We start from the raw sequence: 24029 nt of genomic DNA, 5'->3' as shown, positions 1-24029 counted from the left end.
AACTTTAAAGGGCTAAATCTATCAGAGCAGCAAACAGTGCTACAGTCCTACAACAGCATGCCCTGTGTTAGGAAATCTGTCTATACTAAAATGGGTCTAATGATAGTACTCAAAAAGCTGCTGAGCACTATCTGCCTAACTGGATGCACTTTTTATGGGCTGAGTGAAAACAATACTGCAATTTCTACTGCTGCCCTCACTGCAGAGCTGAAGTACATTAGAAAGAATACTTTCCCTCATATTATTTCAAACAGATTAATGTTTCCTTGTGCTACTAAAATCACTTCCTGGAAAGGATGAGATTACTTCAGATTTAAAAACTACTGCCTTAAGTAATAGTTTATGGAATTAGTGCCATCTAGTGAGACACAGCAATGAAACAAGTAGGACTTGGCTAAGAAATGAAATATACACAGTTTTTATTTTCCAGACCCTTAAAAATGAAGGTAAATAAACACAACTAGACTGATTTATTTTTTCCTGTAATTCATTACCTTAATCAACTCAGTGCTCTTATTGTTTTTAGGCAATAATGGATGGATAGATGTTGCAGCAAGTACAACTGGGCAGTATCCAAGAAAACATACTTACTTGGGGAAAAAGCATCTTCTAAGTTGAAATCATCTATAAAAGAAAGAAGGGAAGTTTTAAAGATAATGCAAAATCTGAACTAGTTTTAGACTATTTTTTACACAAAGTACATCTCACAATGTTTTCACCAAGAATATAACGGCACGCTCATTCCACAGTGGCCCACAGAAGAGCACCACAGAGTTTCCGTGCATTATCTGACGTGCTACATGCTGCTTTTGGTGATTATGGTACACGTCAAGGGCCAGTTCAAGGTGAGCAAACTCAAAACATGCAGATTTAAAGCAAACAGAAGAGATTCTCACAGGGTCTTTAAACTTGTGAATGTACAAAGTAAATTTGTAAAACCAGTAGCAAAGACTGTAAAATACAGAAAACCTTTTGCTATTAGCAAACTGCTTTGCTTTACAGAAATATCACAACTCTGTGTGCCATTAAATTAAATATTTCAGGCCCTCAAATATATATGTGCAACTACACTTGACTTCACAGTAAAAGGCATTAAAAGCCAATAAGATCTCACTGAAATCTGGTGCTGGTGTCTTCCGAGGTGGAGGAGGCTTCGTTGCTTCTCCTGTCAGGGATGGTTAGAATAGGAAAAAAAAAAAGGTTTAAATACTATTCAATACACTATTCAGAAGATTTATGAAAGACAAAGGTAAGTCTATGCCTATACAGTGAAAAATATAGGTCTATACAGCAAGACATTTTCCCCTTAAGAGGAATTTCTGAGTGTTCCCAAAGACAAACTTCAGTTCTATACAGTCAGTATTTTGACATATGTTTAGCTGAATTGTTCTACTGGGGTTTAAACAAACTGTATGCAGGGGTGTCATGCTTGGTCATGCAGTGATACTTGGAAACAAACAAGTCAAAAGAGCAGCTACTGTCTTCCCATCTACCTCCCAAAATTTGCAAAGGTATAATAATTACCAAGTGCATCGCCTAAGTTGAAGTCATCATAATCGCCTGTAAAAGATGAAAGCAACAGTAAGAATACAATTTTTTTCTTACTCAAAAGCAACACTTATTACAGTCATAAACATATCTTTGATCCATCTTGAGGTATGTGTCAGACTAGAAGAATATTTTGAGATGGGGCTGAAGACAGATATTCTCTGTTTTTCCAGACCACTATCCAGACAGACATGTCTTCAGAAAAAAAGGCAACAGCACTTAAAACTATCCCTATAGAAAGGATCTGGAAGGATAGAACAAACGTATTCCTACAGTCAATATAATGCACTTAATCCTTTATTCTTGCCACTGCTTTTGCATGCTTTCTTAGTGCCATTCACAGCATATTCCTTCCCAGACTTCTTTCCACTGAACCACAAAGTAAGCAGGAGCACAGATCCAATTCACAAGAATGTACAAGATTCAGGGGTGAAGAAGAGTTTTGGAGCACAAAGGCTGGTATAAGAGTTATACAATCAGGTAATGGATTTAATACTTTGGCAGTAAAAATTTATTTTCCCGGGTTTATAAGACATCGCTTTTCCCCTAAAAAAGGTTAACAGTATGAAGGTTTTTAAGTTGTTAGTCCAACTGATCATAAGTAGTCTCTCCAACTTCCTAAAAGATAGCTAAATGCAGCTGTCAACACTATGGGCTCTCCATCCACTCCAGGTATATTAAATTCCATTTTTAACCCTTAGGAAAAGAACTTTCTCTCTTGCTGTATTATATGAGTTACTAGAGCTACTGCTGCTTACCCAACCAACTGCAAACACACTAACTCAATATATTCATGATACAAACTTGATTCACAGCATGAATATAGCAGTGTGATCTCAGCAGCAGAGGCTTGTAAGACAAATTGACAGCTGAAACAACCACTTGGGATATTTCTGATAGCTCATCATTCCTACTTCCACTGAAGCATGGAAAAAGAAAAAAGCTGATACCAGATAGTTAAGCAAAAAACATCCACATATATTACTTAAGCCCTAAAGAAGCTGGAAAACTTTTTTCTATCTAATGAGTATCAAGCCAGCCACAGTAAACTTAATTCTAGACAGAGCTACCTTAATTCAGAAGATACACACGGAAAACATTTATGTCTCTATTTTTTCATCTAAGAACATAGCTGCAGAAGAAGAATCAGAACTGGCTACTGCAAAGTCTGAACAGAGGAACAGAAAATAAACATCAAAAGCAAACCACATGCAGAATGTTCCTTCTGCTTGCATGACAGATCAAGTCACGAGTCTAGTATGATGAATGACAGCTGCTCATATAATCCATCACATCTTTCATCTCAACTGAGGTAAAAATTGAAAACTCTTTTTCTTCTCAGATAACTGCACTAATAATGGGGAAAAAAAAAAAATCAAAGGCAAGCTTGCAGTTTCTTGAAAACATCCTTCAAAATGTCCAACTGAATTACTACAGCAGAATCAAAAATCTAAAGTCTAAGCAGTGATTCCCATAGTGTGACATTTGAACTGAGTACCACCTTGCTGACAGACAAGTAGGGAGGTAGCACTGCCTAGTCTGTGACAGGTGCCTTCATGGAAACACATTTATTATGGTGCGCCAGGAAATTGCATTTAGAACCTCCTGGATAAAGTCATTAAGAAGAGATCTTGGATAGAAGCAAGAAGATACTTTACTTGGTGTTTTTCACTCCAGAGAGAGATCGTAAGCTCTTTTAGATACTTAGCTCATGAAAAACTGTTTCACGTAATGCCAAATATTTGCAGGTTATTTATCTGAAGACTACACCATCTTGCAATACAATCTTAGAAACCTCAGGAAAATAAGCAGTTGCTAAGAAATGAATGTCAGTTGCCTCTGAAGTTACCCCTAGACTACTAGAAATTCAAAGAGGCATTTGCATAGTCAGTCTTCAAACTTGAATTCTGATTTGTTTGTTATCTCAAATACACAGATCATTCAGGCTACAGCTGTCCCGAGAGGAATGGCTAAGACAGGACCCAATCAGATATTTGCTTGTCTAACTCACTAATTTCACTCCAAGATGGCAGGCAGAAGAATATGCTGAGGAGATACACTCCCCAAAATATTCTACTAGAATAGCAACCAGAGGATGGACCACCACCATCTGTTAACATCATCTGTCTTAAGGTTAACAATACATCACACTGAGTGAATGTCATATTGTTGAATATATTTCAAGAGCACTAATTCTTTTTTTGAAAGAGTGGCAGAAGGAAAAACAAGCACATATACTCAACATTATGTTTCGGTACAGTCAAAGTTTTACTTGAGGCAGAAAAGAGGCTATCTGAAGAGTCTTCCACTGCTACCATGGAACTTACTCCGAGAACTTTGAATGGTTCTAGCTGCAGTGGTTTCCCTCAAGAGGAGAAAACTGGGGTAAATGAGTGTGCGTTCAGTGACACTGCTACTTTAAGGGATTGTTTTCACATGTGATCTTCATGGAGAATTAATTCAGTACAAGATTGCTGACTGCCAGTCTCACATAAGACATGCCTTGAGAGAACAAGAAACAAATTTGAGAGTTAATAAAAGAAAAAGGGACATGATTCTGCCCCTCTGGTGTACTGCATCAGCTCTAGGGCCCCCACTGTAAGAAGTACATGGACCTACTGGAACAAGAGCAGAGGAGGGCCATGAAGGTGAGGAGGGTCATGAAGGTAATCAGAGGGCTGGAGCACCTCTCCTCTGAAGACAGGCTGAGAGTTGGGGTTGTTCAGCCTGGAGAAGAGAAAGCTCTGGGGAGACCTCATAGCAGCCTTCCAGTACCCAAAAGAAGCCAACAAGAAAGCTGGAGAGGGACGTTTTACAATGGCACGTAGCAATAGGCCATGAGGTAAAGGCTTTAAACTGAAAGAATGTAGATTTTGATTAGATATTAGAAAGAAACTCTTCCTTGGGGCAGTGGTGAGGCACTGGAACAAATTGTCCAGAGAGGCTGTGGATGCCTCATGCCTGGAAGTGTTCAAGGCCAGGCTGGATGGGGCTTTGAGCAGCCTGGTCTAGTGGAAGGTATCCCTGCCCATGGCCAGGGAGTTGGAACTGCAAGTTACAATTCTATAAAAAAACCCCATTCTATATTGTCTGGAATTATTCAGTAGTCTGCAACCACAACTCTGTTTTCCAAGCATGCAGCAAGATGTCAGGCTCTTCAAATAGATTATCTCAATAAAGCACCAAAAAATGTCAAAATGCGGCTTATGAAACTCTTTGCAATAAACTGCACTCTGAAGTACTGGTGTACTGCATTCCAATGCAAAGTCTCGTTGTTTTTCCACTGTTCATGACAAGACTTCATGTCTTTAAAGCATTTGCTTTTACGTCTGTATTCACTTAGCTTTTGGTATGGTGGGTCCAACTACAGTTCAGTTACTTATCCTGAAAGGAGAGAGGTTCAATACCAGGGATTCAACTGTTTCCAGGGAAGAAACACTCAGACAACAGAGATAAAGCTAGAGAACTAGAATAAAGGTGGCAATAGGATCCAAGAAGAAAAAGTCTGAAAGAATATGCTTTACTCCCTACAGGTTTCAGGAGCACCCAGAATAACTAAACTTATGAGCATTTTCTTACTTTAAGTAAAGATAATTGCAAATAAAGCAGATATATTGCATATAAAGCACAATAAAGCAGGTATTTCTAGCTCCTAAGGGCGTGAGCAGATTCAAAAAAATTTCAAAGTGTCTACACTTTTCCTGTGCCTGTAGCTCAAACACCAGAATGTCAAGAGACGGGTCTTCAGCAGGTTGTCCCCAGTAACCTGCATAGTCTGTGTCAGATGAGGAAAAAACAGCAGGTAAAACAAAAGAGCAAAAATTTTAGCTTTTGAAAAGCTGAAGAGCTAGAGGGCATTCAAGAGAGTCAAGTAACTATGCAAATAAGAGTTCTTTGCAAAGACTCATCACCGCTCTCCGATACTTACTGCTGCGGTACTAGATTACTCATATTTACATTCCACTGAAGAAGCCAACATGAGGTTTGGATAGTTCCTCCATTAGTCACATGTATGGCAACACACCAAGAAAGGAAACTTGTGATTAATCACATAACTTTCTGACTTGAGCAACAGACTGCTTGATTTTCTTCTAAAAATGCTGGTGCTTGCCCTCCTTCTCCCTCTCTCCCTACCCCTCTCCCTTCCCAGTGCCCTGCATGCTGCTGCTGATCCTTTAGTTGTAGGCCTACAGTTCAGCTGGCTTGTCCCTGCCCCACTGCTGGACGTTACATGACACTCTGTCAGTAGCTGACTAACTTAAAATCATAGAATCCTGAGTATCTTGAGTTGCAGAGGACCTTGCTCCTCATAGGACTAACTAAAGCCAATCATATTACTAAAAGCATAGTTCAGACATTCTTTGAGCTCTGATAGGCTTGTTTCTGTGACCACTTCCCTGGAATTCCTATTCCAATGACCAGCCACTCCCACGGGGAAGAATTTTTTCCTATATATCCAGTTTGAACTGCTCATGATGCATCTTCATTCTGTTATCTTCTGTCCTATCACCAGCCACCAGAGAGAGCACCTCCTTTTCTAATATCCCCTAGAGGAAGCTGTAGACAGTGATGAGATCACCCCTCAGCCTTCTCTTCTCCAGGCGGAACAAATCTCAGCCGCTCCTGATAAGCCCTTGAAGCCTTTGACCAGCTTGGTTACCTTCCTTTGGACACACTCTAATAGCTTAATAGAACCAGAGAATACTTTAGTTTGGAAAAGATCCTTAAGATCATTGTGTCCAACCATTTGACGTCCTTACACTGAGGCGCCCAAAACAACTCCCCTCCCTCAACTGACCAGTGATGCTATGCTTGACGCACCTCGGAGTATGGTTGGCCCTCTTAGCTGGCACAGCACACTGTTGACTCATGTTCAACTTGCCATTAACCCAAGTTCACAGATCTCTTTCCTTGGGGCTGCTCTCCAACCTCTTGACCCCCAGATTGTATGTATAATCAGGATTATCCCATCACAGGTGCAGAATCTGACACTTGTTAAGTTTCGTATGGTTGGTGATTCCCCAATTTGGGTCTATCTTGTTGCCAAGCCACTCACTTTCACAAAGTCCACAAAAATCTTGAACTTGAAGAGGTCTCTCATCTTCTACAGTTTACATGAAGCAGCTCTCTTAGTGTCAAGGATGCTGGTAGCCACAAGGACATAAACTCTTGGGCAACCATGCAAAAAGCAGTTTCTCTAACTTCCAGAAGGGAAACTGGATTATATACTCCATTGGCTTGTTTTCCATCCCCTTGAGGAGCTGGAAACACGAAGAGTAGAAATATTCAACATCTAACCATAACAGAAGCTACAGAAAATACAAGAAGGCCAACATTTTGAAACCTGCTCATGAAACACTTTAAATAACAGAGAAAACCTATCACATCCCTTACAATTGCTTTTTAAGCTTATCAGCACTTGATTTGAACCCAGGTTTTGCCCCACCAGCATTAGTTATCTACAAGAAAAGACTTCTATTGCTTATCTCGCATTCTGACAGTTATTTTTCAACATGTCACAAACACACTAAACCAAGAGAAGTAATTTAATCATTAAAAAAAAAAAAAATGAGAGAAAGGTGAGTTTGTTCTCCACACCCTGCTGTAAGAACTGCCTTTCTAAGATTTTAAATGGAGAACCTGGAGCATGAAAACTAGTTCCTGTATGTGGAAGAACATACTTAAAACTGTGTTCCTCCTGTCAGTCAGGAAAGAGGTTTTCAGGCAAGATCCCTCCGCATCAGGCAATGCAGATGGGATGTTTACTTCCACTGCCAAGCAGCAGTTTATAATTAGCCCTGCCTGGAGCCTCATGAAATTAAATCCCACACAGTTGTTTTCAAACTCTATTCCCCTTATAAGTACCCACTATCGACATTGCTTTTCAAGTTTAATTTCTCTGCAGAGCAAGAGAAAACAAAAGGCTTTGCATAAGGTTCCATTTAGAAGAATGAAGCCCCTTCCTACCTAAAATAAATATAACCCAAACACAAATAACAACTGCAAATCAGCCAAAAGAAACATAGACAATTTTTTACATCTGGGGAGTGTCTGCTTTCTGCACATCTGGAGTGTTCCCTAATGTATCTGAAAGGAATAAAGTCAACTAAGCCTCTGCTGCAACCAATAAAAAGATTTTTCTGTTCAAAAAGATGCATTAAGATTACCCTAATAGCTATCATATTTAATTTCAGTACAGTGATCCAAAAGCTACTTCCTTGAAAACTTATTTTATTCCTACTAATCTTTAAAATGCAATACAGAAAAAAAATAGGCAACTAGTCTGTGATTTATTTGAATATGTGAATTACTACCTATTCACTCGATCCAAAAATGTTGATTTAATATTTTTAAAAGCCTACAAGGTCACATTTTGACTCAGAACTATTTACTTAAGTAACTGTAGTCAAGTGAGGGTTTTTAACAGAACATGGTAAAATATGTCATTTACAAGGAAAGAAAATGCCATATTTTGAAGCACAGTTTTGCTTATCTAAATTTTCCCATGCACCAGTCAACTGATATTGCCTGTTTGAGCTGTAAAAACTAGGAAAATGCAATTGGGTTCTTAACATTAGCTATAAGCAGAATTTTCCAGGGAGGATTTGATACTGGAATAAGAAGACACAATGAATAACTCTAAATCAGCAGAAAGCACACAGAAGAACTAAGTCAACCACAAAGCTAGAGAACTAACATGATGGCAACAGTTGTGCCAAATGATGAGCTGCTTATTCAGAAATGAGAAGGGATAAAAGAGAACTATGCAATAGTTAACAAGGATCTAAGTATTCCTATGAATCACTTCAACCGAGTAGAGAAAATAAAAGCAATTATTTGGCATCTTAATCCCAACCTGTCCAGTGACGAGTTATCTACCACAGTCTGGTCGTTTTCTTACAGTTTGTAAATCTGCACATCCATAACTCATGTGATTGTTTTCCCTTGAAGCAATGGTTTGGATGCTTGGTGATTCTCTTCTGGTTACAACCCTCGGTGGCGAATCAATATCAAACATCAAACAGCAGAGCTACAGGTCCAAGATCTCCCCAAGCCTGAACAAGCTCCCAAAGCACTGTCACTAACAGCAACTTGGAAAGAGAAAGTATTTTCCATGCTTTGGGGAAAGTTGGCTCTTGCAGAGAGTACTTCCCCCACATATTCAAAACACTTAAAACCCAGTTGACCACAGTCCTGGATAACCGTCAGCGACTGACCCTACTGAAGCATGGGATGGGACTGGAAGGTCTCCAGAGATGTCCTCCAGCCTCAGCACCCTGTACTTCTGTGACTTGGACCAGTTCTAGTCACTGGACTAAATCCCACATGCTACAAAACTCATAACTACAAATAAAGTAAATCACTCTTGACTCTCTGCAATAAGAACTGAAATACTTTGCCCTGTGTTTTGAAGCTTGTAAGCAGAAACCTAAGCTACACTAACAAAAGCTGGCTGAAGAACATTCGGGTGACAGAAGCATGACATTGGCAACAAGAAATTGTAAGATTAAGTTTTGGATGTGCTGGGATAGGAAGCTGGAAGAGAGGTAATGGGCTTCACAAAAAAATAAGGGTGCTGAAACCAGGTAGTAACAAATAAAAAGATATTGGACAAATGGATTTGATTTACACTCATTTCTTCTTACCTGTAACTTCAGGAGGGCCTGAACATGCTCCAAGACTGTAGATGCCTTACACTATGCTTACTGTTATTTCACTTAAGTACTTCGTCTCACCAAGCATAAATGCATTACTAAAATTAGTGAGTGTTTTCATAAAGTATTACCTAGAAAGCAAATACTAAGTTTCTTTTCACGTCGGTTCAGGGACTAAGGCAAAATATGACTAGCAGACAGAAGCATTGTCTTGTCTGCATTCACGTGTAGCAAACTCTTGACAACAGCTGTAGGTGATTGATTAAATATTGCCAAGTCTTACATTATTTAAAGCCTGCAGGTTGATCCTTGCACCTTTAAGTACTAGGCACACTTAAATTCAGGTAACTGTTCTTGAGTGTTTGGTACTCTTCCTCATAGCACCTCTGTGGCCATTGCTGCCATTGCCCTTTCTTGCATCAACAGAGCACCTGGGGAAGCCAGCCCTGTCCTTCTGGCCCTGAGGCAGGCAAGGAGTATCCCCTGCCTCCCTCCCCAGGTATAAAGTGCCAGAGCAATCACCAGTCTCCCGGGGAGCGCAAGGGGCCAAGACACCTCTGCTCTCCACCATCTCCAACCTATGCTGAGGTTGGACTGGGAGCAGTCTTAGGAAAATCTGTTCTCAAATCTCATCAAGATCAAGCAGGCGTTCAGACATTTTTGAAATTCTATCTTGACATAAGAAATGTCAATAAATTTTTTATAAGCGTAAGAACCCAAAATCCTTTAATGACATGTTGCTTACCCTCTGCAAGTTTACGCTGCTTGATAGACAGGACTTTAAGCTTTCACAAAGCTGATGAGCCTTACAGCTACTACTCACAAAGCTGAAATTTCCAGAACCAGGTCCATTCTTGCCACAAGGATCAAGTTTACTCATTACAAAAGTTCATTTCCCAAACTATTACATCAATCAGTCTTTATAGCATGAAAGTACATTAACTTTGCTAATATATCTTAGTTCACATTATACATTGCAATGTAGAGAGGTAGAATTTTATTGGAGACTTTGGTGTGGTTCACGTTTAAGTAAAAGAAATCAAAGGACTGCCCAGACCTGTAATTAAGACTTTTATTTCTTGGAGGCTTGAAGCTGTCTATAAAGGGTAAAAGATATAACTTAACAACCAAGACAACACTAGCATCCTAGCACCTGTGACACTTCTTTGAAATCCTCCTGGTGTCAGCTGGCATCATGGAAAAGTAACTACATAAAGACTAACTCTATGAAGATCTGGATCAATAAACAGGAACCAGAATGCCCCAGAAATATTAGTGTTTTGCAAAGTTTTACTGTGATTAGTAATCAGTAGTGTGAGGGTTAGTGACTAGTCAAATCATGTTGTACATGAACATTTGAAAGCTACAAGAGCCTTGTGTAAAACTACATTGGGGGTGCTCGAATTTGGCTAGGGCATCTCCTGTACATGAAAAAATAGTCTACCCTGGGAATTCTGTATTTTGCATCCTAGTCTCTTTCCTCAGTCAAAGGTCAAAGCCTGTATGTCAGCACCTCTCCCTCTTCCAGAGTCAAGGAATTTCATTACTTCTCCAGGATTTCTACATTAACACCTAGTAACAGCTTCAGCAGTTCTTGGCAAAAACCTTTCCGCAGTTGACTGACATCTGTGAAAGCTCTTGCTCTGAAGCTCGTACTTCAAAACAGTGGGCGTACCACCAGCAGTCAAAACTATATTTTTAAAACCGTGGATCAATATATACATTGATAGCACTAAGATGGACACCAGAGGAGACAGTGGGGCTGGGAAAGGGCACACATTTAAGGCTATTTGAACATTCAGTGTTCTGACACTCATGACCCTCAGTTTTATGAATGTTAAGCCTCACTGGGATAACAACCCAAATAGCAGACAGCAAAAAAATTTGTCAGTTAAATACACTGGAAAGATTACAATGGTGTATAATCAAAAGATTAGTCTTTAATTTAAGAAAATTGTTTCATCCAAGCAGGTTGCAAACTCTTCAGTATTATGTAATTTCATAAAATCATTGGTTCTCCTGAAAGTAAATACAACTGACATCACGTAACCTAAGGCTATTTTATCATCAGAAGATGTACTTGTATTCAGATAAATAACACTCTCCTCTCTTTGCACTGAAAACCTCTATATGCTTCTGTACAATTCAGTACTCTGCCCAGCCTTGTGCGGAGAAAGAGAGAAGTGTTTTCAGCACAACTTTGCAACATTTAGAGCCATGACTTCAAGACTCATGCGCTTTTTCTGCTCATATCAATTCAGTAAAATACTTTACACATCAATAAAGTGTGGAAACGGATAGATTGGAGGCTTCCTTCCCCAGCAAATGGCTAGGAAACACGAGCATTTGGGTTTTTTCTCTGCATCTTCATTTGCTCGCACTGTGTCTCTGGTAGCTTCTTGGACTGGGGAAGGGAGGGAGAGAAGAAAAGTACTCCCAAGGTGAGTACAGCAGCGAGGCTCATCTCCAGAAAGGTTAAGGAGGTCTGCACTAGATGAAAAATGGTAGCATATTAGCACAAGGAAATATTGAGAAACTAAGATTTGTGATCTGGCCAATAGTGAAATAAAAGGTCCAAAAACTCAACAGTTAAGAGTGCTAAATAATTCTCACTTTGATCAAGCAAAAAGAACTTAAATTACAATTTATGATGAAGTAGTAAATGGAGCTTGGCCATTCATTTAGAAATTCCTTCTTTAAAATAAAACTTAGTTGAAAGACACGCTTGCAATGTGCACAGAACTAGGTCTATACTCTAATTTTTACAGCAGTAGACCAAAATAGTGGTTCATAGTAGGCAGGGTTGTTTAATGTCTGCTAATACTTTTATGTGGACAATTCATTTCACAGCCTGTTTCTTTTACTTTCCTTGCCAGAAGTCTTATCAGTTCAATTGAGTTTGTGTACTGATAGCAAAATCCAAACAAAATCTGCAACCTAGTCAGACACATTAACTGAATGGTAAAATTGACTTTGCTTTTTGAGACTTTTTATCATCATAGTTTGTTCAGCTACGGCTAAAAGGATTCTTCAGTCTTTTCAGTCTGCATACTTAAAAATAGTTACTACAGATTTTGGTAAAAGAGGAAGACTTTGGGTTTTACAATGAGGGTTTCCTGTGGGAGGGCAGGCACAGAGGAAACCAGATCCAGTACAGTGATTCAACTCATATTTTAGTACATTGCTCTGAAAACAAATTGGCTCTGGCACCAATCACTTCATTTTAACCCAAAATCTATTGTTCTGCTTAAATATCACGTTTCAGTAGCACCAGTGACACTTTTCTTCCTACAGGTATTTACTATGGAGCAACTGAGACACAGTTGCATTAAGTGACAACTCAGTGAGCCAGGACTTTGCAGCTTGTGCTCCATTGCACCACACCAGCACTGGTTTGGAAATGTGCAGACTATCTTCAGCCATAGGACATGTAATGTGACAACAGCCTGCTTCTCTGAGCTATGAGAAACATTGCAGGAGAAGGCTCATTTTTTCTACTTCAACTAACTTTGCATCATGTGTGCAAAATTACTACTTAAAAAGTAGTTCTGAAAGACAGCCTTGCACAGAGATACTGCATGCACCAAGGTCAGAATGACTAGTTTTAGTGGTCCAAACCAGAAAGATAAAAACTTAAATAGATTATAACCCAACTAAATGGCAGCCTCTTAGATAAGTGTCAAGCCAGAAATGCTTGACATAAGTTTTGTCAGATGAGGGCTTATTTTTTGTTTCTCATTTTAAAAAAGGATCGGTGCGTTTATTTTCTTTCAATCCTTCATTGTGGTTACTTGAGGAACAGATAAACCTCCCTTTTATACAATGGCTACGTTCTTAGGAGTTCCAACGTGTTTGTGCACTCAGGAAAACATCTGGAATGCGTTCAGTGTGAGACCATATGCACTTCTAGTTCAAGTGCATCTTGACAAAGTACTTCTATCCAGCCATATTTAGACAAAAACTGCTATGAAGAATTCTCTGTATCTGCCCTAAGAAACACTGTCACTACCCCCACTCTGATTCTGTATCACCTTCTAATGTAAACTGGATTTTACATTCCAGTGTTATCACTTGCAGGCAGACATTACACATGCCAGACTTTGATCTGCACTGTTTACTCATTTTGTATACTACCACAGGAAATGATAAGAATGGATGGAAGAATTGTCCTCAGGACAGGTAAGAATTGTAAGCAGAAGAGAGCTGTACCTGGGTATAGAGCTGGCAGTGGAGACACTGACAAAGATGCAATAGCAACACCCGAGGGAAAGAAGTAGAAGTAGCAATGTGCAGGGGAAAGGAAGGAGTAGAAGCAGTAGTGTGCAGGGGAGAGGAAGGAGACAGAGTTGGAGAGGTCTGGATGCAAAGAAAATGTCAGCTTGCTATGACCACAAGCTTCAGAATCACAGTTCTTACATGAAGTTTTAGGGGGAAAAAAGGTCCACATCTCTACTTAGTTAGCATGATAAAAATAAAGATACAAATACTGAAAAGGCTGGCCTTATCCAAAAGCTTTCGATATAGGCTTCCCCCAACCCTTCCCCCAAACCTTATCCCGAATCTTCTTGTTTCTAAATTTAACAAGGACTTGTGTGACACCACAGCTGTCTATTTTGTCCAGTAGTATCAGCTCTAATAAAAACTCTATCCTAGCTGACACATTTGCCTCACTTATTTTTAATCCACCACATCAAGCTACTATTGCTATCACTACTAGCCCCTTTCCTCTGCACAGAGGTTCAATTATTTCTCTCCAAATCACAGGGAACAAACAAGTAATGGTAAAATATAACTCTAAATGCTGTAACCCCATTTGTTTCCCAGATAGAAAAGGTTTAGGGTGTAGTACTTCCGTGGAAGTAACAAAAATAGTAATACTACCAATACTACGAAGTATAACTAGACAGGAATTTGTTGTCCTGGAAATATCAGAGTTTAACAATTTTCTTACTTTATTTTTCCTTCAGAATACTGGACTTATTCACAAACAGAAAAGATGCAAATAATATTTTCTGTAGTTAAGTAAATAAACATACAAAGACTTTTGTAATTAAAATCTGATTTTACCAATTAAATCAATGGATGTTTAATCAAAACAAATTTCTCTTTCATGGAAAGATTAACTTGTACATCAGGTCACAACATTTACTTGATAAAAGAATAACTGCTATCCTCAAAACAAAGTTCGATTTTACCTGGATTAAAACTATTTGGCTTTAAGTGAAATAAGCTTTGCGGATGCTTTACACATCAAAAAAAACCATTACCGTTTATTGTGAAAAACTTTGAAGAAACAAAAGATCCAGTGGGAGTTTTACGGCACTCAATCTATGAGGAAAGTAGAGTGGACTTAACATCTGCAGTTAATTAACAGCTGCCTCAGTCAGGAGGTTTTCCTTTTGCAAGTACAGTTAAAGATGTCATTTCTTAGATGTTTGTAGTATGTGGATTCCCCATGTGACTGAAATCTGTATAAAGGAAACCAACTGTATTTGTTACACAGATAATGATGTGTGATGAGATCTGACTTAAAATGCAAATGTTTTCTTTTAAAATTATCATCTTCCTAAATTATGTTAGAATGATTCCTGAATTTGACATGTTAATCATATATTTTAAAGGAACCTTTCTACATTCAGAAAAAGTATTATAAACAGGCCTTATGCCATGAAGAACTGAGTTCTTGGACTGTCACAGGAATTTGCCTTGTGACTTTTTGGACTTAGTAGAAAATCTTCTGGATCCCATCCCTCTAGGCTCTGCAGACACATCAAATGCAGAGACTAAACCAGTTTAAAAGGAGTTTGTGATCAATATCACTGCAGTAATTTCTATTTTCAACAAGTGAAAAATGCGCTTTTCTGTCACAAGCAGGGAAAATCTTTCCTAAACTAGAATTAGCAAGCACATAAAGAAAGGAAGACTTTTTTAATGAAAAAGCAAACTAAAATTTGCTTTTATGAACTAAAATCAGCTTTTATGATATGAACGAACCTTCCAAACACTGTTTTTCACACTGTAGGTCCCCAGCACGCAGAAAAGCTGCCTTAGCGCTGTTGCTGCCACTGTGCTTTGCGAGGTGGCACAGAGACTTCCCGCAGCAGCTGGTAAGATAGAGACAAGCTGGAACACTGTTCCTCTGTATTGGGAATAACCTTCAGGGTCTAGGTAGCAAGGGCTGATAACACGGTGAGACCCTTGTTGACCAAGAAAGGACCTACCATGCTGCAGGGAGTATGACATAGGGTTAACAGCAAGGCCAGAGATAATACCAAGATTCTGTCAAGAGAAGGGAAAATCTTGGGGAAAAATCCCTAGAAAGAATGAGAATTTTGCATGTTCCTGTCATAGATGCTGGGACTTAAGGATTATCCTGAACAGAAAAAGAGAGGATATGACTAAGTTGAATGGAAGGCCCTTCAGAGATGCAGCATTACCAGTGGAGGAGCTATGAGCACAGGGCAGAGTTGGAGCTCAGTTCAACCGTTGCCTTCTCCTGCCCCAGCCTCTGGACAACATACTATTATGACAGTCCACCTGACTTCACGACACTGGGAGTGACCTGGTGCTGGCCTCATAGCAGGTGCAGATATATAAATTTGCTGGTCTGTCTTGCTAAGGTGGCCAGGTACCACTTGGCCTCATCTATGTTGTGCCCTAATGGATACTGGTGCTCAGTGCACCCTGTTGCCCTTGTGTTGCAGTGATGAATGAGTACTTACTCACAAAGCGGGAAGGATACATGCCTACCTGTAGCAGATGGGAGCCTCCAACTGAATAGACAAGATTAGTAGCCCTTACCTGTTACCACAACTCCTACTGCCTCTGCCCACCTTGGGTTAGACTTCCTTGACCACTGTAGATGGACAGATGAGACAGAGAGGCGCTGGGCTTTTGGTATAGGCAGTGTACTTTATACAGTAGAGAACTCATTACAGGACTCTTACAGACCCCAACAATGCTGCATGCACTCGGATAGGTCCAGTTTTCTTCCCTCAGCAACATGAATAATTTGCTGAAAGAGGTATTGAACTAAGGGGATGAAAAGATTTAAAAATTTAATTAGTAAATGATTCCCTGGAAAAAACCCTAATAAACTCACAAGAGAAAGAGGACTTTGAAACACATTTACATTACAACAGTCCTGTTTGGCCTGTCCAGAAGCATACCGGAGAACAGCGGTTTACGCGAGCCATCAGAGCTTTGAATGACGTAGCTGCTGCATCTGTAATTCCAGGAATGCTGAAGCTCTTGCATGAGCCAGAAGCCAAAAAATACACCTAATATCTTACAATTGACACAACAAATGCTTTCCTTCCTGTTCCTTTAAATGAAAAAAAGATAGACTCTAATTGCCTTCATCTGGAATGGTGCACAACATGTCTGGAACTGGCTTTTGCAACGGGGAAAAACACAGCCCTACCAGCTCCCAAGGCATCATCCACTAAACTTTAAAGCACTGTATCTCTATTTTTTCCACAGCACTGATGAGGTATTGATTAGAGGAAAAACTTTCAAAGCAGGACCAAGTAACAGGCAACAAGTAATCTTTTTCTTTTCCCCAACTAGAATATATTAATCCATGGCCAACAAATCAACAATATGAGGAAGGTTGAACTGCTCTGGCCACAAAATGCCCCATCATATGTTGAGCTATATGCTCAAAAGAGCCAGTGGTGTTTGTTTACTGATGCATCCCCCTCTGCAGGGAAAGATGTCACGTGCAAAGCGACAAGAGATTGCCATCAGTTTTCAACAGGAATGGCCTTTGGAGTCATCCTGGAATGTACTTAGAAGCATCAGTGACCCTGAGTATACAGAGACACAAACTCCCGAGAGATCACTGTTGCTGTACAGAAATGGCTCAGAGATTGGCATCATGATAACCAGCAGCAGTGAGGAAAACTACTTTAAGCAGCAGAAGAATGGAAAGCAATACAACAGCTACTCAGAGATTTATCTACTCGAACACAAGTTGTTAATGCATGTATCTGAAATTCAAAGGCAGTTCAAAGCACATAATAATAAGGCTGACCAGTTAGCTCAAGTTGCCAGCACACATTTAGGGTGTGAGCACAAAGGAAAGATATTTTTAGTCAGGTAGGTGCATGAAACTGCTACTCATGTATTGGGGGCAGAGAACACAGCTTAGACTTGCCTCATGAAGCCATAGTGCAAGCAGCTAGGCAGTGAGAGATCTGCAGAATAAGACACACATGGAAAATATGATTGATAAATCAGTGTGACAGGAGAAAGGGAAGTTTGGAGAAGCCTGGTAAGTAGATGGGCCCCTTTCTCTTCAGCAATATCAGCAGGTGCTGTGTCCTAACAGTGGCAAAGCTAGAGATGGATCGCTAGAAAATTTCCTACTTGTAAAGAAAATGTAGGCAGCACCCTAGATGGAACAGACATCTTTGTTGGCATGACAGAATGTAGCCTTGGCCAGACTCAGATAGCAACAGTCATTTCAAAACCACAGATGTCCAAGAATGAGGGGAAGATTGTGGAGCAGAGTGGTTGTATCATATTCCCTCTAATCCCAAGGCATCTGGAAAGATACAATGGCTTACTTGAAATCATGCTCCAGGGAAATCAGCATCTCATCTCTATGAAGCTGAGGGGAGCTAGTTAATATAAAAGTAGGAATCCCTCATAGCACTCCTGCAGAAGACTGTTTACTCCAACTTCAGCTGACTGACAAAGTACCAACCAGCCCTGAGGGGTCACCAGAACTTACACACAAGTTTGTGTTTATCCTTCTGCAGTAACTGAAATCCCTAAGAAAGGAGTCCTTTATCCCTCAAGGACCAGGACTTATCTACAAGGTGTTCTTTGGAAAAGTGTTAAGAAAATTAAATAGGTGCTGTTACGTGTGATAAATAATCTTATTTTACTTCATAAACTATGCTATGTGTTTTGGAGACATAAGATGTATGTCTTCGCAGGCAAGACATATGTCTAATAGTTCCTAGGTACATGTTGCTCAACAATGTATAGGGTATGAACTGGGCGTGAACTCAGGTTTCAGCAGCAGAAGGCTGAAGACTTCCCTGTCTGGGAAGAGGCAATGAACTGCTCTGTGCCACTTACAGTCATGCCGTGTTGGCACCAAGACTGATGGTACACACCAAACCTTCAACAGGTAAGAGGAGCACAAAGTATTCCTGCTTGAAAATACATAAGAGTGAGCATCAGCCAGTGGGGATAGGAAACACATAAAGAGATGTTCTGAGACACAGAGGAGAGAGATTGTCGAGGGGACATGTGGCTGGGCAGGAGAGGTTCCATGCCAACAGGGTGCATCTCAGAGGGATTGCAGCTATGAACCATCCACATCAGGACAAGGACACTCCTGAGAGACTTCAGCTGTGGACCACTCACCAGGACCACCCACATCAGAGTATTGACAACCATTGAAGGACCATAAGCAACTCTCACCAAGGTAGGGATACAGAGAAGCAAAGAAGAATTAGCAGGAAGCAAGGAGAAGCAGCAGAAAGGATCCACTAGGCATATGACCTTCCTGCTCTGCCTCACCAAATTAGCAAAGGATGAGCTGAGCACAATCTGCAGTGAAAATCAGGGAGGTTGAGAAGGGGTGGGTAGCAGTGTGTGGCTTAGGCTGAAATTAGGGAATGGGAGGATCTTAGGGGTTTGACTGATTGTTTTCTTTCTCTCAGTTCCCAAATCCATGACTCGAAGTTTGTGTTACCTGGCAGTAAACTACTTTATGGAAAAGTTCCCTGAGACTGTTTTGCTTGTAACATTCTCTCAAAACACTTTTGCTACACTCCAAAGAGTAGGTTCACATGCCAGAGCATGGAAAAGCAGTTTGGCTGAAAGAAAGAGGCTTCCCCCTGGCAAGATGATCTTAACTGATGACTACTATTATTATTGCATTTCACTAAAACAGCTGTTGCCTGATGAAATACAAGTTGATTGTAGTGAGAGATTCAAGACAGCAAGAGTTAAAGCAGAGTCCCTTCTGAAGTGCAGGCGACCCCATCACATGTACCAGAGAAACATCAGGAAAATACTGAAAATGGTCTTGGCTGGTCAGCAGTAGGCTGAGTCACGCTAAACTCTTGCCAAGTTAAATCACTTTAACTCGGGAGAGCTTAAGCATTGTTGCAGTGATGTCATTTCAATGTAGCAGCGCAGCAGACATTTTGTATAAACAACAACACATTAAAAAACCCCACACCTCTTAGCCATTTCAAATTAGAGGAAATAGAAAGGTGGAGACACGTGCCACACTTTTCAAATCCCTCCAGCCATGTGCGCACGCTCGTGCTGCTACTAAAATTGTTCAGCTGAAAGAAAGCTGTGTGGTGGTTGTTTTGTTTTTTAAAATCTGATTTACAAAAAAAAAAAAAAGAAAAAAAAAAGGCAAACAACACCCAAGCCCCCAAAGCAGAGATTAGTGTGTCCCTGCCCCATCTGAAAGCTTCATCTAATAGATTACAGACAGGCTCATTTCCCTGTCTTTCATCCAACCAGTATTTTTTCCTCAACACTGACTTGCCTCAAGAAGAAGTCAGGGGCACAAATGTTTCCTTCTCTTTGCTTCTAGCTCTACAATTACAGCAGTCCTATCTGTTGTTCACCTTAGGCTACTGATCTTGCAACACAGATACTTCAGCTTCAAGCACATATTTTGCTCACCTCCCTGTGTTCTCCACCACGTGTTCCTTGCGGCAACTGTGTTTCATTCAACAAGTTCTACTGAGTTCTTGCAAAGGATACTTAAAGCATATATTCCAAATTCCTGAGCTGAGATACTCAATAAGCAGACAGTTTTTCATGCCTTGATGTCTCTACAGTAGATGAGGGAGACTTTTGAGCCTCATGTCTGCATACAGTAGAGACATGTATGGACTTTTCCTGTTTAATTCTTCTCTGCTGTGCTCTTCATACAAATTGTACAAAATATCTGCTCCCTAATACTTTTTTGTTGCTGTTGCATTTTGAAAACCAGACACCTAAAACTGGATGCTGGGCTAACCTGGCAGGTTTGCAGATGTAAGATGGCTGAGCTACCTCACAGCCAACCCAAGCAGGAAGCCTCCCCGCCCTCTTCTTCCCTGCCCCCACCCCATCTCCACTCGCAGATGCTCAGCTCTGCCACTCCCTTGCACTGGTTCCAAAGGCTCCGGCACTCAGCAGACACTGCAGAGCAAACTCAATGTGCCCAATTAGTCATTTGCCGACTTATCAAGCTGAATCATCTCAGCACAGGCCCTGATGGGCACCAGACCAAACACTGCAGGAGAGAAATGGAAAGATCCCACTCCTCAGCAGGGGAAAGCTATCCAATCAAGTCTAGAAATTGATGATTGAAAAAGCCACATTCAACCTTCCTCTGGATCCAGCCCCAAAGATATCTAAATGCCAGCTTTCCCTGACTTGAAGAGCTCACACTTGGCAAATGAGACAACACATGAATACTAGTTTAAGCTAAAAACTGCAAGCTCTTTTTTTAAAGCAAGCTCAAATAAGAAAGTTCATTCTTGCTTAACACATTCAAATCCTCATGATATGTTGAATATTGTTGTACGATACATTTTTTTTACACTAAATTTTTTACTAAAATGGATGATCCCGTAAGTTCTCAGCCTGGAGGCATGGACTCATCCACTTGGATCTTGAAAGCATGCAAACTCCAGTGAAATCAGTCCTCCAAAACATTGCACAATAGCTGAACTGCTCATAAGGTAACATCCTTAACTTCCTATAGCAGTTCTGCAAATTCAGACTATGGACAGTCTACTGACAATTAAGTGAAAATTTTCAAAGTACATAATTCAGGGTTTGCCTACATTTTAATTTAAGTGCACTATCACAAATCTGGAGAGACCCAGCTTCCCCAGGCTGACATTCTCCACAATTTTTGGATTCTCCCATGGTTTGCTTAAAGAAAAAGTGTATAAACTGATTATAACTTATCTACTTGGTTTATATTACTGACATCAAGCAGTACCCAGATAAATTAACCAGCCTTTTAAAAGGAATCTGTTAAAAATGTAGCATCAATTTCCTCAGAATTAAAACCAAAACTCATGAAGGCATTTTTTGTACACTTTCCCTCTGGTGAAGCAGAAACCAGACAGACTTTCTTCACCTCTAAACTTAATGGTAGAAAGTTTAGAAAGACTATTTTTGAGTGACTCCTTATAGTTCCATATCTTAAGAGCATCACACCAAAGATCTTGCTGTCTATGATTGTGAGAACTGCTTGCAGAGATAAATTAGTGAGTTTTCAACATAAATAGTAAGATCATATCTAAATGTTAGCATGTTGCTAGTTTTAAAGGTGGTTACTGCAAAGTTGGACTATTTTTTTTCCAAGAGCTCAGCTTTCCTGACCAGCAGTTAAGACCACAATAAGGCCACAGTAGAAGAACTGAATTCAAACAGACTTCGTGCCAAACTGCTTATTTGGCATTCTGCATGCAGTACCTACGGCTTTCAGTCAAAGCCAGGAACAATTCTTTTTCCTCTGCTCTTACAGCGAGGAGAAGTTTTGCAGTGGTACTTTTACAAAACACCTGAAGGATAACACCTAGGCATATCACATAGCAGGTTTATTGACATAGTTAAAAAAAAAAAAACCCAAAACTTATAAATAAGTCATATAAATGGGAAATGACAATTTGTACTGCATATTCTAGTTTAGAAGTCGTCCTCCTGAAAAAATAAAAGCAGAACCCAATACTTTGGTACTGGGAACTTTTGCTACTTTTCTCCCCCACTCAGACTGCTTCCTTATATCAAACAGCAGCATGCTGTTACACACACACCGTTTTGATCAGGGCTCAAGAAAATCATCCCCAACACACATTGAAACCACAATAAGCTTCTCAGAAAGTCACCCTGCAGTTTTGCCATAACGAAGCATTTCTTAAAAAGCTATTGTGTGACAGCACACCTTCTGGTGAGTAACTATCCGATGTCCTGCAATTGCTGTAACTCCACTTTCTTTCCTAAAATGGAAGCTGAGCTCCGTCGGAGCCTCCCACCGCCCGGAAACCCCCTCCAAGCCCTCCTTCGAGGACACCCCTGCACCCAAGGGCCCTACTAGGGCGGGTACCACATATGCGCCGAAGAGATTGAAAACAAGACAGGGTTTCCAGCGCGGGAGAGCGCAGAAATCTCGGTAATACTTTTCCAGTTAGTTAAAAGGAAAACAAAACAAACCAAAAACACTATACAAACAACCTAGAAAAAGAGCCGGAGGAAAGTGCCTCGTCTCGTCTCCCTGCCCCGGACAGACACGAGCAACCTGCGCCCGGCGACCCGCCCGGCTCCCTCCTGAGCTCCCCTCGCCCTCGGGGCCGCTCTGCCGACGCCCCGCGCCTCCGAGCGACAGCGCTCAGGCCCCTACCCATCGGACAGCGGGCCAGGGAGCGGTCCCTTCCCAAGCCCGAAGAGGCAGCGGAGGTCCGCGGCCGCCCGTTCCTCCTCACCTCTGACAGAGCCCAAGAGGGTTACGAGCACCGCCACAGGAAGGAGACTACAGTGCCACATGGCCACCCGTCTCACACGCCGCACGCTCACTGACAGCCGCACCCGGCACCCACCGCTACCGCTCCCGGCCGGCCAGAGAGCGGCACCGCCCCGCCGGGCTTGGGTGAGCCGCCTGGAACACGCCCCGGCAGCCGCGCCCTCCGGACGGGCGCTGCTCCCCCGCCGCGGCGTGACCAGGGAGACGGGGCGGGCCAGGGGATCCGATCCGGCCCGGCCCGGCCCGGCCCGGTCCCGCCCCGGCCCGGCCCGGTCCCGCCCCGCCCCGCCCCGCCCCGCCCCGCCGCCCAGCGCTGCCCCTCGCAGGGAGCAACCTTTCTGCCCGCCGGCGGTGACGGCAGCTGAGGGAAGCGGGCCTTTCCACGGCGCGACCAGGGGCCGCGGCTCTCGGCAGGGCGGCCGTTATCTGGCGGTGGCGGCCATCCGCGCCATTGCCGCGCCCTGCCGTAGCCTCGTTCCCCGGCGGGCTGGAGGCGGTGGGCCAGGGCGGGGAGACGGGTTTCTCGTGTGGGCCGGGCCGAGTCCTTCCGACTCCGATGAACTGAGGAAAGGGGAGTTTCGAGAACGTTGCTCAACCCTCCCCGCTGCTGTGCAGGCTGCCTGCGAGCAAAGGCAGCCACTGCAGCAAGGAGCCTCGAGGCTCTGTTTTCTGGACGAAGTGAACTCCGGGGCTTAAGCAATGGACATAAACAGTAGAAACATGTTCTTAGACCATTGCTGTCTCTTCACTCAGGCAGTCACTTTTCCAGCTTTTCCTCAGAAAAAAAAAAAAAAAAGCTACCTGATGCTAAACATGACAGGATACCTGATAATCTTGCCCGTAAAAGCTGGTCAGACAAGAGTATCAGTGTAAAAGCTTTGAGTTTTACATTTGTGAGTGATGCCACACTAGGCCAACTGCTGATGAGTGCAAATGTGCAGTACAGCACTGAGTTTTCTTAAACAGTTTTGCTGGTATGGGGAAATGAATGCTGAAGATCCTGTCTTCATGGAAGTACTTTTCTAATTCCTACTCCATATCAGTCTGTTTCAGTTGAGGGCTGGTCAGTCCCCACCCAGGTGCTGTCATATCAGCCCTAAAGCACTGCTGCTGCTGCCAGCTGGGGTGGGAACAGCCTCAATGCAGTTGTACTGAGCCTTGCTCAGGAGCACATACAGCAAGAACACATCTACCAAATCCTGGTTTTCCACTCACCAAATACATACTGATTATTGACTGGATAAGAAGTAGGTCAGTGATGCACAATGTGTGATTTGGAAGGTAACTGGAGATGTGTGGCTGACTTGGATTCACCAACCATA

The 24029-nt window shown here is 41.7% G+C and overlaps 1 protein-coding gene across 1 annotated transcript in view; it reads right to left on the bottom strand.

The window, feature by feature from the left end:
* Positions 1-22979, bottom strand: part of CD99 (CD99 molecule (Xg blood group)) — a 31539-nt gene extending 8560 nt beyond the window's left edge. Inside the window, exons 1-4 of the mRNA XM_061998600.1 lie at positions 22670-22979; positions 1525-1560; positions 1115-1165; positions 592-624 (exon numbers count right to left, since the gene is read on the bottom strand). Of these exons, the coding sequence (XP_061854584.1) occupies positions 592-624; positions 1115-1165; positions 1525-1560; positions 22670-22730 (181 nt within the window). The 5' untranslated portion in view covers positions 22731-22979. The remainder of the gene's footprint in view (positions 1-591; positions 625-1114; positions 1166-1524; positions 1561-22669) is intronic.
* Between the last annotated feature and the right edge of the window lie 1050 nt (positions 22980-24029).

The sequence above is a fragment of the Colius striatus genome, chromosome 1, assembly GCF_028858725.1.
Source record: "Colius striatus isolate bColStr4 chromosome 1, bColStr4.1.hap1, whole genome shotgun sequence".
NCBI lineage: Eukaryota > Metazoa > Chordata > Aves > Coliiformes > Coliidae > Colius > Colius striatus.
Note: the sequence above shows the minus strand (reverse complement) of the source record. Positions and strands in the feature narration are given on the sequence as shown.